Genomic DNA, 16,641 nt, shown 5'->3' with positions numbered 1-16,641 from the left:
GGCCAGGGGTTGAATCACAGCCTACACCACCAGCCTACAGCACAGTCACAGCAAGGCCAGATCCAAGCCACATCTGTGACCTACAGCATGGCTTTCTGCAATGCTGGATCCTTATCCCACTGATTGAGGCCAAGGATCAAACCCTCATCCTCATGGACACTAGTCAGGTTCTTAACCCGCTGAGCCACAGTGGGAACTCCTTCACATTTTTATATATCCCTGCTTTTTCACCTGAAACACATTTTTCACAGTAAAATTGTCACTGAGCTGAGAACCTTCAACCTGCTTCATTATGTACTTCTACACTACCAGCTACCTAGGAAGCACTCCATAGCGTATCCAATTATTATCAACCTTTAACAGATTCTTAAATTGACTGTCATTAAGTGGAATTGACAATTAGTTCTTTGTTAAGGTATACAATAGTCCTCCTATCCGGGAAAATCACTTATTAACCCTTACCCCATGAAACAGACTTGCAAAGTCTTAGCTTATAACTATGAAAGCAATAAGATGAATTAGTTTTTATTTCTCCTTATTATTTCCAAATAAACACCCCTACACTTTAGCTGAGCTAGGGATTAACAATAGATGAACATTTTAGGAATTCTGCTTTACCCATGCCCGATACCATAGAAAGGAACTTAACAGCACATCACTTTGAAATGTACTTTTTCTTTTTTCTTATAAGTTCCTAGGCTAGGGATTGAATCTGAGCCACAGCTGTAAGCCAGAGCCGTGGCAGTGCCAGATCCTTTAACCCACTGCTGCCAGCCGAGGATCAAACCCCAGCCTCCGTAGCCACCCAAGCTGCTGCAGTAGGATTCTTAACGCAATGTGCCTCTGTGGGAACTCCTGAAGTGTACTTTTTAAAATAGAGGTTCATCAAGTTCTGATGTTTTGTTTATATATGATATAATTTCCTTCTTAGACATTTACTTCAGGACTTTAGAGTAGTCTGGTTATTTATTAAAAGATCATGACTTGCCTTTTTTGAAATTCTGAAATGGTACACATATAAATGATGGACATCACTATGCTTAAAAGTTATGTTTGAGATCGGGTAAGTTTTAAATGTTGAGCTACCCCTGTCATCCCCACCAGCCCATAGGAAATTTAATCCATGTGCATCCCATGTGATTGTAACATTATATGTTATGTAAGTATCAAGTAAAATAAGAATAAAGGAGTTCCCGTCATGGCACTGTGGTTAACGAATCCGACTAGGAACCATGAGGTTGCGGGTTCGGTCCCTGCCCTTGCTCAGTGGGTTAAGGATCCGGCGTTGCCGTGAGCTGTGGTGTAGGTTGCAGACGCGGCTCGGATCCCGCGTTGCTGTGGCTCTGGCGTAGGCCAGGGGCTACAGCTCCGATTCGACCCCTAGCCTGGGAACCTCCATATGCCGCTGGAGCGGCCCAAGAAATGGCAAAAAAATAAATAAATAAATAAGAATAAAATAGTTGAAAGAGATGTTTATCTAAAATGTAATTATTTAAAACACTTTATAAATATAAATCCTTTAGTTATTACTATCAAATTTTTTAAATCCTATTTTACTACAAATCACCAGAGATGAAATACTTCTAAATTGCTCTACTTCCTGTGAGATAAATGAGTTCAACCTGAAATAATTATAATGGAATACACTTTAAAAGACAGCAAATCTAAGGACATCAATATTTAGGTGTTTATTCATTTGTATATGTCTGTTAATTTGTCATTCAACTAATGTTTATTAACTGCTATGGGCATAAAAATGAACAAGACTACTCTAGTGCTTTAAAATGAATCAAATTGGAAACAAATAGGGCTTCTGTGCTTAAAGAATATTAATATACTCTGGCCTTTTTTTTCCATATGTCTTTTAACTTGGCTATAAAAAATACAGTACATGGGGTACTGTACTGTATTTCATTTTCCACTTATGCTTTCCCATGAAGGGAAATAAAGGAAAATTGGAAAAAGAAACTGATATTTTATTAGCAGGTGGTTTCAAATGTATCTTTCACAGCCAAATATTTTTATATGCCTTGTGAGTTTAAAAAGTAAATTTAGGAAGTTTGTTAAGCATAGAAATTTTTAATATTAACCCCAAATCAAATAATCCCTGGTAATGTATAAGGATTTTAAAATGTATTTTTTAAGTTACTTTTATATGGAGGGGATTTGACAATTTATGAATAATGCTTAGAAGGAAACAGACATCTCATCTGTTGCTGTTAGGGAAAGATCCATTTCCTTCCCTGAGTCTTGCTTCAATGAGGTTACTTTGGTCCAGGATCTGGTTCACACTTTTTTAGAGCCAGTTTTGGAAAGTGCATCTTGTTGTCCAGACATAATTGGATAATGCATAAGCAAGAATACCTAAAATGTATATTTATTTAAAATTTGAAATCCAACTGCATAATGAGCAAAAAATTTTGCTGATCAATGCATTCTTTCTTTGCAGAAATAGATACTGAAGAGAATAATTTTATTACCTAGTGATCAACTAGTGAACATGAAATCAGAGGAGGAGGGGCTAATCAGGGGTCTTGCTGACTTGTGTTATTGACTACCAGCCATCCAAGCCATCCATCTAGACTATGGAAATAGAATTGACATATGACTAGGATCCTGGTCAGGCCTCCCTTTCCCTGAAGGTCATTAAAGATGCACAGAGAGTGCTGCCTCTCTGATCTTATTCTTTGCTCCATATCAATCATCTTTATTTTTCCCAGTCTTTCTTTGGACAGGTAACCCACTCAAGTGACTACATTTGGGTTCCTGTCACATCTTCCTGTCTTGCGTCCCTGATATTGTTTCAGAGCACCTTGAATGGACTTTTGAAGTTTCCCCAAACTTTCCAATCAAACATTTCTTTACATTATCTTTTTTTTTAACCTATAGATTGTTATTCACATTGTTTAGGGATATTTTTCAGAATTTATTTCTCAGAATTCAATTGTCTCTCTTATATCTATGTCCCTTGGGGAGCATCTTCTTGACATTGCCATTGGATTGAAGACAGCTAAATTAGGGAGTGGTCAAATACAGCACCTTCTCTCACATTAATCCTGGAAAAGCAGCTAAGCCTGAAGGTATTTGTTACAATGGCACTGACAAATATTTGCACTAGAAATAATGTTGAATTTTAACGTGTTTTTTTCCTCCCATTATCACTATTTATTTTTCTTTTTTATATAATGATTTTTTTCATTATTTCTGGTTATTGAGGAACCTATCATCCAAGATCCAATGTAAAAAAGTAAATTCATTGGTTTACCAAGTTGCTAATTCACCAAGTATCTTACCACTCTTGTTGATGCTATTTATCAAGAGACAAATTGAATTGCCAATTTGTCAATAATGTGTTTCTATTAGCTACTTATAAAGTATATGTTATTTCTTCTTGCTGAGTTTAGTCACTGTTTTTCGGTTTAAATACTGACATTTTGTGTTTTACATTTCAGGTATAATAAATTTTACAAATATGAAGGATTGAATTAACAGTGGGATGAATCTATTTCCTTCTTATTTTCATTTTGGCTATGACCTCTATTATTTTCTTTTTTAAAGTTTTCAAGTTTTATTAAGAAAGAATACAGATACAAAAAAAGAAAAGTGTGTTTTTTTCTTGGGATGAGAAATTTTAGGGTTTACTCTCCTAATGCCTTTAAAATATACTATATGATTGATTTCCCTGGTGAGCTAAGGATCCAACAGGGCCATTGCTGTGGTGCAGGTTCCATCTCTGGCCTGGGAACTTATGCTTTCCATGGGCACTGCTAAATAAATAAACAAACAAACCATACGATAGTGTTAGCTATAGTCATGTTGTGCAATACCCCCCTAGTAATTATTTATCTTATAACTGGAAGTTTGTATCTTTTTACTATGTTTATTTAGTTTCCCCTCTACCTGCCTTTCACTCCTGGTAACCACAAATCTGATCCCTTTTCTACAAGTTTGGTGATGGGGTTTTTTGTTTGTTTGTTTGTGGTTTTTTTTTTTTTGTTGTTTGGTTGGTTTGGTTTGGTTTTTTTTAGATCTCACATGTAAGTGAGATTATATAGTTTTTGTCTTTTTCTGTGTCACTTATTTCACTTAGCATAATGCCCTCAAGGTCCATCCATACCAAAAATGGCAGGATTCCCTTCTTTTCATGGCTGAACACATACACACACACAGACTCAATTTCTTTATCCACTCATCCATTGATGAATACTTAGGGTTGTTTCCACGTCTTGGCTATTGTAAATAAAGTTGATATGAATGTGGACATCTGTATAACTTTCTGAGTTAGTAGGGTTTTTCTTCATTCATATAAATACCTAGAAGGGGAACTGCTAGATCATACGTAGTTCCGTTTTTATGTGGCTGGGGAAGAATTTTTTTTTTTTTTCACAGTGGCTGTAACAATTTGCAGTCCCACCAACAGTGCACAAGTTTTCTCTTTTCTCCACATCCTGGCCAATGTTTGTCATCTCTTGTCTTTTTGATGATAGCTATTCTACTAGGCAAAATGTTATAGCTTATTGTGGTATTGATATGCATTTCCCTGATATTTAGTGATGCTGAGTACTTTTCATGTACCTGTTGGTTATTCATATGTCTTCTTTGGAAGAATGCCCATTCAGATTCTTTGCCCATTTTAGATTGGACTATTTGCTTTGTTGCTGTTGAGTTGCATGATTCTTTTTTTATATTTTGGATATTAACCTCTTTTTGGATAACCTCTTTTTGGATATGAACACTTGAATTTAATTGTATAGGTAAGGCTGTCTTTCCTTCCCTCCTTCCTCCCTCCCTTTCCTTATTTATAATCCAATGAATTTTTAAAGGCATTTAATAATATTTTTCCACATGCCAGAAATTTATGAAACATTAAATAAAAAGAATGTCACTTAGCTTTCCGGTTCTTTCCTTAACAGTGAAATGGAGACAAATCAGACTGTGGTTACAGAGTTCATCCTGCTGGGGTTTCGTCTTGGTTGGAGGATCCATTTAATCTTTTTTGTTCTTTTCTCCCTATGTTACACCTTCACCCTACTGGGGAATGGGGTCATCCTGGGGCTCATCTCATTGGACTCCAGACTGCACACCCCCATGTACTTCTTCCTCTCACACCTGGCCATTGTTGACATAGCTTACGCCTGCAACACGGTGCCCCAGATGCTGATAAACCTCCTGAGTCCAACCAAGCCCATCTCCTTCACTGGCTGCATGACACAGACCTTTCTCTTTTTGAGTTTCGCTCACACCGAATGTCTTCTCCTGGTGGTGATGTCCTATGATCGGTACGTGGCCATCTGCCACCCCCTCCGATATTCTGCCATCATGAGCTGGAGACTCTGCTTCATCCTGGTGGTGACATCCTGGGCATGTGGCTCCCTCCTGGCCTTGGTCCATGTAGTGCTCATCCTGAGGCTGCCCTTCTGTGGGCCGCGTGAAATCAACCACTTTTTCTGTGAAATCCTGGCTGTCCTCAAGCTGGCCTGTGCTGACACCTGGCTCAACCAAGTGGTCATCTTTGCTGCTTGTATGTTTATCTTAGTTGGGCCCCTCTGCTTGGTGCTGGTCTCCTACACACACATCCTGTTTGCCATCTTAGGGATCCAGTCAGGTGAGGGCCGTAGAAAGGCCTTCTCTACCTGCTCCTCCCACCTCTGTGTGGTTGGGCTCTTCTTTGGCAGTGCCATTGTCATGTACATGGCCCCCAAATCCCGCCACCCTGAGGAGCAGCAGAAGGTCCTTTTCCTGTTTTACAGTTTTTTCAACCCTATGCTGAACCCACTGATCTACAGCCTGAGGAATGCAGAGGTTAAGGGTGCCCTAAGGAGAGTCATTTCCAACATCTGAATCGCCACCCTAGTGCTCTATTATTGCTTAAATCCAAAAACGTTCCCTACTCTCGTCTTATGTGTGCCTTAATAACACAAGAGAAAGCCTTCCTTCTTCATTTGAATGAAAAATTTTAGGTATATTGCACTCATTGATTCTCTATCCAATGTGATTTTTTAAAAATTACTTGATGAATTTTATTACATTTATAGGTGTACAATAATCATCACAAAGAAATTTTATAGCATTTCCATCCCAAACCCTCAGTGCACCCCCCTACCCCCACAACCTGTGTCATTTGGAAACCATAAGTTTTTCAGAGTCTTTGAGTATCCAATGTGATTTTTATCATATATGATTTTTTCCTTTTTTTTTTTGCTTTGGATTGAATATCTATGAAATTAAAAATTATATAAATTCCTATTCTGAGTCCCCCAAACTGAATACAATCCTTCCTATTCCCTATCCTAACTATATAAACTCACTAACTGCAGAGGTTACAAGACATAGAAGGAAAGAAAAGCTGCAGTGAAAGAAAGCAATCTCCAAAAGCAGGAAGCACACTTGTCCACTTTCCCAAAATTGGACTGCTCCAGTTCAAGAGTAACTCAAGGATGTCTAGTTAGTTGTGTTACATGACGTTGAGAAATGTCATATGAAAATTATTGACTCATATTAGGGAGTTAATGAGAGGGCCGAGTGAAGGAGCAATATTAATACAAGGTATTTAGGAGAAAGCATAGAAGATAAGGGGAAAGCCTGCAAACAGTGTGGAAACAATGTGCGTTGTTTACAACACCGAGGGTAAATAGGTTGGCTCATAGCTAGCAAAAGAGTAAGACTAGGCTTATAATGTGTACCAAAGAAATAATTCGGGTTGTGATATAAGTTCTCCATAAAATTTTGAATGTTGTGCTCTAAGTTACAAACACCTCCTACAACTCAATATCAAAACAAACAACCCAATAAAAAAAATGGGCAGAAGATCAACAGACTTTTATCCAAAGATGACATACAGATGGCCAAAAAGCACATGAAAAGATATTCAGCATCACTAATTATTAGAGAAATGCAAATCAAAACTACTATGAGGTACCACTTTACACCAGCCAGAACGGCCATCATCAAAAGGTCTACAAACAACAAATGCTGAAGAGGGTGTAAATTGGTGCAACCACTATGGAAAACAGTATGGAGATTCTCAAAAAAACTAAATATAGCATTACCATATGATGCAGCAATCATACTCCCAGACCTCTATCCAGAGAAAACCGTAATACGAAAAGATACACACACCCCAATGTCATTGCAGCACTATTTACAACAGCCAAGAGATGGAAGCAACCTAAATGTCCATCAACAGAGGAACAGATAAAAAAGATGTGGTATGTATATACAATGGAATATTATATTTTCAACCTTTTAAAAAACGGTTTATTAAAGTATGGTTGATTTACAATGTTGTGATAATTTCTGATGTACAACTAAATGATTCTATTATATATGTACACATATCCATTCTCTTTCAGGTTCTTTCCCATATAGACTATCATAGGCTATTGGGTAGAGTTCTCTGTGTTATTCAGCAGGTCCTCTTGGCCAGTCATTCCATATACCATAGTGTTTCTGTCATTTTATAACTTATAATTAGTTAAGAAATATAATTTTGAGCATTTTCATTTTCAAAAGATTAAAGTATAGTTGATTTACAATATTGTGATAATTTTTCATTTTCCTTCTTTACCATACATTTCTGTCACAGTTCTGAAGATACATTCATTTGTGTCTTTTGTATTTTTTTACAACGTTATTTTCTATTCTTTTACAAGTTTACTTTGAAAGGTGATTGAATCCACCTATTTTATGTGGACCTTTGTGTTGCATTCAAATGAACTCTATGATCAAGTTCTAGTAGTATTTTAAGTCTCAAAGTTATAAATGTCCTGTGAAATCAATGCCCAAAGCTAGCAGATAATGTGTTTTCATTTCAATTAATGACTGTGTTGTCTGTGTCCTGATTTCTTTCACACATTTGTGTGATTTTTCCTCTCTTTAAAAAGTAAACACTATCAAGATAAAGTTATTTCAGTTTAATTTTAACAGAATATAAACAATTTTGAGTTATAAATATTGATCTTTATGTTATTAAAAGATTTTTCTGTTTTAATTTGTGTGAGAATTCCATCTTATACTTAATTACTAATCATCTTTTAATTTTTCATTTTTGTGAAAATGTCCATTTCTAGGTAATATTCCTAATATGCTGATTATAAAAATGTATCCTCTAAAACTGTCTTTTACACAGGTTTCCAGTTTACCAGTTGTTAATGAAAGGTAGTTTCCTGATTTCTACATGCGGGCATATAGTGTACACATTTGAGAGCATATCCATATCACATAAGACCTGATTATTCTCAGGAGTTCCCTGGTGGCATAGTGGTTAGAACTTGGTGCTCTCACCACTGCATTCTGGGTTCAGTCCTTGTCCAGAGAACTGAGATACACACATCAAGTGGCTACACACCACAGCTAAAAAAAATAATAATAATATATTTTTTAAAAGAAGACCTGACTGTTTTCTCTGTGCTATATCCCTTTGCATACATTTATATTTCATATTTGCTCAAGTTTCACTCTGACCACTTTTAGAAGTTGTCCACAGGTTAAAAGTTGCATTAACTTAATACGTAATAAAAAAACCATAATATTTTAAAGTGATGCATTTCCAAAATTTTATATTTAACTGCTGATTATCTTAGTTAAAACTTTCTATTTTATACTGTAAAATGAGAATTTATAACTGGTGTTTTTATGGTGTTAAAGAAAATCATGTCCTAAAAATGTTGTTTTCATGGAATTTAGCAGGATTTTTGTGGTTTACATCAGTTTTCTACTTTCCAGATGTTCTGGAGTACACCTGGGCATGAAAGAAATAAAGAAGAAAATATTCTAATATTTACGGGTTGCCTACTATGCACCAGCTCTTTTATATAATCAGGAGCACTTTTTTTGGGGGGTCTTTTTTGCCATTTCTTGGGCTGCTCCCGCGGCATATGGAGGTTCCCAGGCTAGGGGTCTAATCGGAGCTGTAGCCACCGGCCTACGCCAGAGCCACAGCAACGCGGGATCCGAGCTGCGTCTGGGACCTACACCACAGCTCATGGCAATGCCGAGTCCTTAACCCACTGAGCAAGGCCAGGGATCAAACCCGCAACCTCATGGTTCCTAGTCGGATTTGTTAACCACTGAGCCAGGACAGGAACTCCATCAGGAGCACTTTTTATGTCCCAAAATAAATATGTGGTTTTTCTCATGATGCACACAGTTGGAGCAAAGATAAGCATATTCTAGAAACATGATCATCTCTGACACATTTTCCTCAAGTTTATGCCATATTCCCAGCAGGTCAGGGACAAAAAACTCATTCATTTGTTAGTTGCACAATTGCTTGATATGAAATTAATAATCCTCCACTTCCAGTAGAAGAGAGAACTTGAGAGGAATAAACATGAGGCAGAAATTATCTCCACCCTCCTGGGAGAGGTGGTGGCTTCTAGGGGAGGTGGCCTTCAAGAGAATCCTCTTCCTTCTCCTGGGAGAATAGGTTTTTTTAAGCAACCCTTTCAGAGTAGAGATTAGAAATAATTCCAATGGTCAACCCACTTTGGTGGTTTGTGTCCAGGAAAATCCTCTCTCAGGCAAGTTCTAATAAACGCCCTGGGATACCTTGCCTTCTTGGATTCCCTAATTCACTCCCTGCCTCTATAATCAGCTCTCTGCAGCATCTCCACACCTTGAGTTGTTACTTGCAATCAGCCGCTTTTCCAGGGTGCTTTCTGCCCACCTCTGCTGCAACACAAGGGACCCAGCTTACACCAGAGAAAGGCCGAACTGCAGAGTTTAATGCCAGGAGCTTGTTCATTGTCACACTGTCTGCACCCTTATGGCTCACCTGAAGCACTTGGAGATTTGGGAACTAGGGCAGTGTTAGGATTCATCAAATAAAATAATGTCAAGTATTTGGGGACTGTAATGAGTGATATAGTCTCAGGGGTAAGCTCTCAGGCTGCTTAATTGTGTGTTCTGCTTGGGAGGAGAACAGAAATAGAAGAAAATTGCTTTGTCTTTCCTCCCCAGGGAAGGTGAATGTCCCAGCACCTCACAGCCCACCCCTTCCAGTGAACCCTCAAGAGCTACCAGCTAGGTTGAGCTCATCAGAGTAAAACCTCCTTTTCTGAGGTTTCAATCAGGAACTGAAGTGAAGGTTATGCACTTCCCACAGAGGCTCACCAAAGCAGTACTCCATCCAAACTTCAGGTGCTTTCCTCTTCTGAGGTCCTTGAGTCCAAATGTGGGCACTAACCAGGTTAACTTATTTTATTTTTACTATCAATTCATCTTAGACAAGCTGTAGCATCTAGTCTTTTGTTAACTCTCACTCTTATCTTACTATTCTTTTTTAAGAAAAAGTAAGGAAATTCAGTCCTCTATAAATGTGGGCTGATGATTATTCTGCTATGGGATAGTTTGAGGAAAATTTATGATATTTTATTTGAACATATTGTTCACAAATAATGTAAGTATGTATAGAATTTGGTTAATTTCCTCCTATACAGTGGATAAGTAGCTGCATGAAAGCTATAACCTTGTAGACATTGATGCTAGATAAAATAATGAGAAATGCCTATGTTATGGATTTAAGTTAAATAAATGGAATAATTTTCTTAAACCAAGGAAGATTATACTGGGATATATTATGGAATGATCTTTAATTTCAGAGAAACAGATACTAGTTCAGTCCTGGTATTTACGTCTCATTAACAAAACCACAATATATAATCTATGCAGTCCATATACATCTCATCCATTACCTTGGAGAATAATGTCAGGACCACAGAAAGTACTCAGTGAATACTTTAAATGTAAAGCAAAGCCTTTCCCAGCTCTGGAATGTATGTGAGTGAGTGTGTGTGTGTGTGTGTGTGTGGTTCTGGGTGTGTGTGGTTGAGGGAAGTGCAGAAAAGGGAAGGAGTTGCTACTTAAAGGATAATCTCTTTAGTTTTTAATAGAATCATCACTGTTTTGTGGCTTTTTTGGGGGGGGTCTTTTTGTCTTTTTAGGACCGCACCTGCAGCATATGGAGGTTCCCAGGCTAGGGGTTGAATCCAAGCTGTAGCCACCGGCCTACACCACAGCCCCAGCAATGCCAGATCCAAGCTGGCTATACCAGAGCTCACATCAACGCCGGATCCTTAACCCACTGAACAGGGCCAGGGATCAAACCCACCTCCTCATGTATGCTAGTTGAGTTCACTAACCACTGAGCCATGACGGGAACTCCTGTGTTCTTTTTAATACTGAATATCTCTTCAAATAATCATGTACTTTTGTAATAAAGATATCAAAAGATCAGAAGCTAAACCCTGCTTTACTAATCCTTCAACTATATATTTCCACCAAATCACATTGTTGACTTAAATTGTTATAATGAAGATTTTGCAAAACTGACCTAAGAAGAATAATGGCCAATAAGATGATTGATTTCCAGGGACTACTCTGAACCACAAAGAAGCCATGTTTCACATATCCATACAATCATAGGCTATGTGAGATGTTAAAGATTGATAATAATTGATCCCTCTTATCACTGTGTAGCAGGAAAATGCTCAATGTTTTATCTCAATTAATTTAACTAATTAACATGTATTATCCCAAATAATCTTCATAATAGCCCCATGAAATAGGTACTATCACTTTTCTTTTTGCAAAAAAAAGTTAAATACTTAGGCTTGAGAGGTTAAGAAATATACTCAAAGTCATTTAAGTAGTAAATGTGTATTTCATCCTTAGGCCTATGCTCTTTAATTTCTACTCTATAGTGACTTTCATAGTTTTGGAGGAGATTGTATTTTTTGGTTTTGGCTAGTTTATTTTATTTATTTATTTTTGGCTTGAGAATCTGGCTCAAGGCATAATATGGAGAACCGAGTAACATTTTCTTTTCTTGGATTTAATAAAATTAATACCTAATCAGTCAATAAACATGTATTAAGCCCTACTATGTTCTAGGTACAATGCATGGTCTAAAATATATAATCTTTTTGTAACTGACTTAAAGATTTAATTAAATTAAAAAGATTTATTCAGTCTAAAATGTATATTTTAAATAGAAGTTCTTAATAAATTAATTTTAAACTACAAAGTAGATAGACTTATTAGTCACTATGGTATCAAGAAAGAATATTTTAATATTCCAGATAAATGTATTGACAGATATTGCCATTATGAATTATAAGATAGTATTTCCAGGGTTCTTATAAGACAAACTAAATAAAGACTTGCTATGTAATCAAAATCCTCTTAGAAACCACTCAAATCTTGAAACTATTGACAAATCTCTAGACATACTGTGAAGATGTATATTTGGGGAGATAAATTGATCTTTTGAGAATAGGGGCATATGGAAGAGAGATGGGGAAAATTGAAATGGAGAAAGATGATTACAAAGGAGACCAGGGAGGAAAACAGATCAGAATGGAGACAATGATACAGTGAGGCACAGCGACAGGGAGACACAGCCATCAAGAGAGACAGAGGATTTGGAGCAAAGAAAGTCACCAGGGATAAAGAAGGACATTCCATAATGATAAGGACCAGCTCCCCCAAAGACATAATCCTTAGCATGTATGCAGGTAACAGACCATCAAGATACATGAGGTAAGAACTAATGGAAATGAAAGGAGAAATAGGTGAAACTCCCCTTGTACATGGAGACTTCAACATCCCTTTATCATAAATGAAAAGACCTAGCAGACAGAAGATCAGTAAGAATGTAGCTGAACTCAACCACAGTGCCAATCAACTGGATGTAATGGACACCTGTAGACTGCTTCATCCAGCAGCAACATAGACATTTTCCCCAAGATCACATGCAACATTCACCAAGATAGGCCACATTTGGGGGTCATAAACTAATTTAAAAGAATAGAAATCATACAGAGTCTGTTCTTAGATCATAATGGATTTAAAGTGTAAATCAAGAACAGTTAAGACATGGAATCTACCTAAATGTCCATTGACAGATGAATGAATAAAGATGTGGTACATATATACAATGGAATATTATTCAGCCATAAGAAAGGATGAAATAATGACATTTATAGCAATAAGAATGGACCTAGAGATTTATCATAATAAGTGAAGTAAGTCAGGGAAAGACAAATACCCTATGGTATCCCTTATATGTGGAATCTAATAAAAATGATACAAAAGAACTAATTTATAAAACAAATTCACAGGTTTTAAAACCAATCTTATGTTACCATAGGTGAAACCAAGGTAGCGAGGGAAGAATTGGGATGGTGGGAATAATATATACACACTACTGTATAAAATAGATGATTAATAAGAACCTACCATATAGCACAGGAAAATCTCCTCAATAGTTTATAATAAACTATATGGGAAAAAAGAATGAATATATTTATATGTGTGACTGATTCACTTTGCTGTAGGCCTGAAACTAATACAACATTGTAATTCAACTATACTCCAATAAAATTAAAGTGAAAGAACAGATCTAGTCACTTGTGATGGAACATGATGGTAATGTAAGGAAAAAAAATATATATGCATGACTGGGTCACTTTGCTGCACAGCAGAAATTGACATAACATTGCAACTCAACTATGATAGAAAAAAAGAAAAAGAGAAATAGCTGGTAAGTATTTTCAAATTAAACAAGATCCTTCTAAATAACCCATGGGTCAGAAAAGAAATATCAAGATAAAATTTTATCTATTTTGATCTAAAAAAGAAACAGAGAAGGGTTCTATTGAGTACATTAATTGTAACAAATATTTCTTATTACTTGGAAGTAAAACAGGCAATATTTAAGTTGAAGTGAAGGTTTAAAAATAGCTTTCATTTTAGGAATGCTGTGTGACTCATGCCAACAACATTAGAAAAGAGTTTGTCATTTCATCAGATCTTAAATTTTACTTTTTGAAACATAGAGCCCATCTAGTACTGACAGGTTTGTTCATGTGTAAAGAAATGACTTCAATCTTAGATATTTACTTTCAAACCACAAAGATACTGGATGATGTATTAGTCATCAAAAAATCTGCCAATTTTTAAATTGCTAACGTGTACATACATATAAGATGTATAATTTACAGCAAAAAGCAATGCCTGAACTGTTGCATTCGGAACTGGGATATGTTTATTTCTTCATCTCTCCTTTCACGTCTGCTAGTCCTTTAGCAATTTTAGTCCATTTGAGTTCAGGGAAGATGTTTTTAATATCACGGAAAAAGAAATAAAATATTGGGGAAGAAAGAAAGAAAATAGAAGTATCTTTCAAACGTTCATTGTTTAAACATTTGGGGATTCTACAGTTATTTTCAAACATCAGGCAGTATTCTTTTTTTTTGCCTTGGGAAGAATGTCCTTAATTGATTATGATTATGGTAGGCAAGATTTAAGCAAGTCTGAAATTCAAGACCCAGTCCAAGGGTGGTCCAAACATTCAATATCTAGTCATTCATTCACTCATTCACATGTATTCATTCATTTGTTCACTCAATGAACATTTGTTAGGTGCCAGAATGACAAAATGGACACACCTGTTCCTTGTTCACAAGGAGTGCATTATAATTGTCAATATGGCAACTCTTCTTAAAGAATCTTAATGTACTCATTGGTCCTCTAGGTTTCGAAGAGATTCACACTTCATAAGTAGGTTTCATTTCCCTTTATGTAATCATCTTGGAAGTTATAAAATGAAATTAAAAAGGACTGATAAAGAGATTAAGCATTTTTTTTCCCACTGTACAGCAAGGGGGTCAGGTTATCCTTACATGTATACATTACAATTACAGTTTTTCCCCCACCCTTTCTTCTGTTGCAACATGAGTATCTAGACATAGTTCTCAATGCTACTCAGCAGGATCTCCTTGTAAATCTATTCTAAGTTGTGTCTGATAAGCCCAAGCTCCCAATCCCTCCCACTCCCTCCCCCTCCCATCAGGCAGCCACAAGTCTCTTCTCCAAGTCCATGATTTTCTTTTCTGAGGAGATGTTCATTTGTGCTGGATATTAGATTCCAGTTATAAGTGATAGCATATGGTATTTGTCTTTGTCTTTCTGGCTCATTTCACTCAGGATGAGATTCTCTAGTTCCATCCATGTTGCTGCAAATGGCATTATGTCATTCTTTTTTATGGCTGAGTAGAATTCCATTGTGTATATATACCACCTCTTCCGAATCCGATCATCTGTCGATGGACATTTGGGTTGTTTCCATGTCCTGGCTATTGTGAATAGTGCTGCAATGAACATGCGGGTGCATGTGTCTCTTTTAAGTAGAGTTTTGTCCGGATAGATGCCCAAGAGTGGGATTGCAGTGTCATATGGAAGTTCTATGTATAGATTTCTAAGGTATCTCCAAACTGTTCTCCATAGTGGCTGTACCAGTTTACATTCCCACCAGCAGTGCAGGAGGGTTCCCTTTTCTCCACAGCCCCTCCAGCACTTGTTATTTGTGGATTTCTTAATGATGGCCATTCTGACTGGTGTGAGGTGGTATCTCATGGTAGTTTTGATTTGCATTTCTCTTATAATCAGCAATGTTGAGCATTCTTTCATGTGTTTGTTGGCCATCTGTGTATCTTCTTTGGAGAAATGTCTATTCAGGTCTTTTGCCCATTTTTCCATTGATTGATTGGTTTTTTTGCTGTTGAGTTGTATAAGTTGCTTATATATTCTAGAGATTAAGCCCTTGTCAGTTGTATCATTTGAAACTATTTTCTCCCATTCTGTAAGTTGTCTTTTTGTTTTCTTTTTGGTTTCCTTTGCTGTGCAAAAATTTTTCAGTTTGATGAGGTCCCATGGGTTTATTTTTGCTCTAATTTCTATTGCTTTGGGAGACTGACCTGAGAAAATATTCATGATGTTGATGTCAGAGAGTGTTTTGCCTATGTTCTCTTCTAGGAGTTTGATGGTGTCCTGTCGTATATTTAAGTCTTTCAGCCATTTGGAGTTTATTTTTGTTCATGGTGTGAGGGTGTGTTCTAGTTTCATTGCTTTGCATGCAGCTGTCCAGGTTTCCCAGCAATGCTTGCTGAATAGACTTTCCTTTTCCCATTTGATGTTCTTGCCTCCCTTGTCAAAGATTAATTGACCATAGGTGTCAGGGTTTATTTCCAGATTCTCTATTCTGTTCCATTGGTCTGTCTGTCTGTTTTGGTACCAATACCACACTGTTTTGATGACTGTGGCTTTGTAGTATTTCTTGAAATCTGGGAGAGTTATGCCTCCTGCTTGGTTTTTGTTTCTCAGGATTGCTTTGGCGATTCTGGGTCTTTTGTGGTTCCATATAAATGTTTGGATTGTTTGTTCTAGTTCTGTCAAAAATGTCCTGGGTAATTTGATAGGGATTGCATTGAATCTGTAGATTGCTTTGGGTAGGATGGCCATTTTTACAATATTGATTTTCCCAATCCAGGAACATGGAATATCTTTACATTTCTTTACATCTTCTTTGATTTCTTTGATTAAAGTTTTATAGTTCTCGGCATATAGGTCCTTTACCTCCTTGGTCAGGTGTATTCTGAGGTATTTGATTTTGTGAGGTACAATTTTAAAAGGTATCATATTTTTGTATTCCTTTTCTAATGTTTCATTGCTGGTATACAGTAATGCAACTGACTTCTGAATGTTAATCTTATAGCCTGCTACTTTGCTGAATTTATTAATCAGTTCAAGTAGTTTTGGGGTTGAGTCCTTAGGGTTTTCTATGTATAGTATCATTTCATC

General features: G+C 36.7%; 1 protein-coding gene across 1 annotated transcript in view; it reads left to right on the top strand.

Moving 5' to 3' along the window:
- The window catches only part of LOC100525599 (olfactory receptor 2A1/2A42-like), a 183,698-nt gene extending 175,160 nt beyond the window's left edge, over window positions 1-8,538 (top strand). The window contains exon 2 of the mRNA XM_084977591.1: window positions 5,076-8,538. Within this exon, the coding sequence (XP_084833717.1) occupies window positions 5,089-5,841 (753 nt within the window). The 5' untranslated portion in view covers window positions 5,076-5,088 and the 3' untranslated portion in view covers window positions 5,842-8,538. The remainder of the gene's footprint in view (window positions 1-5,075) is intronic.
- Window positions 8,539-16,641: the final 8,103 nt, after the last annotated feature.

The sequence above is a fragment of the Sus scrofa genome, chromosome 9 (genome assembly GCF_054392235.1).
Source record: "Sus scrofa isolate SSC_HxYL_T2T_F1_AM1 chromosome 9, Sscrofa_HxYL_maternal_Yorkshire_Landrace_v2.0, whole genome shotgun sequence".
Lineage (NCBI taxonomy): Eukaryota > Metazoa > Chordata > Mammalia > Artiodactyla > Suidae > Sus > Sus scrofa.
This window is presented reverse-complemented; position numbering and strand designations above follow the sequence as displayed.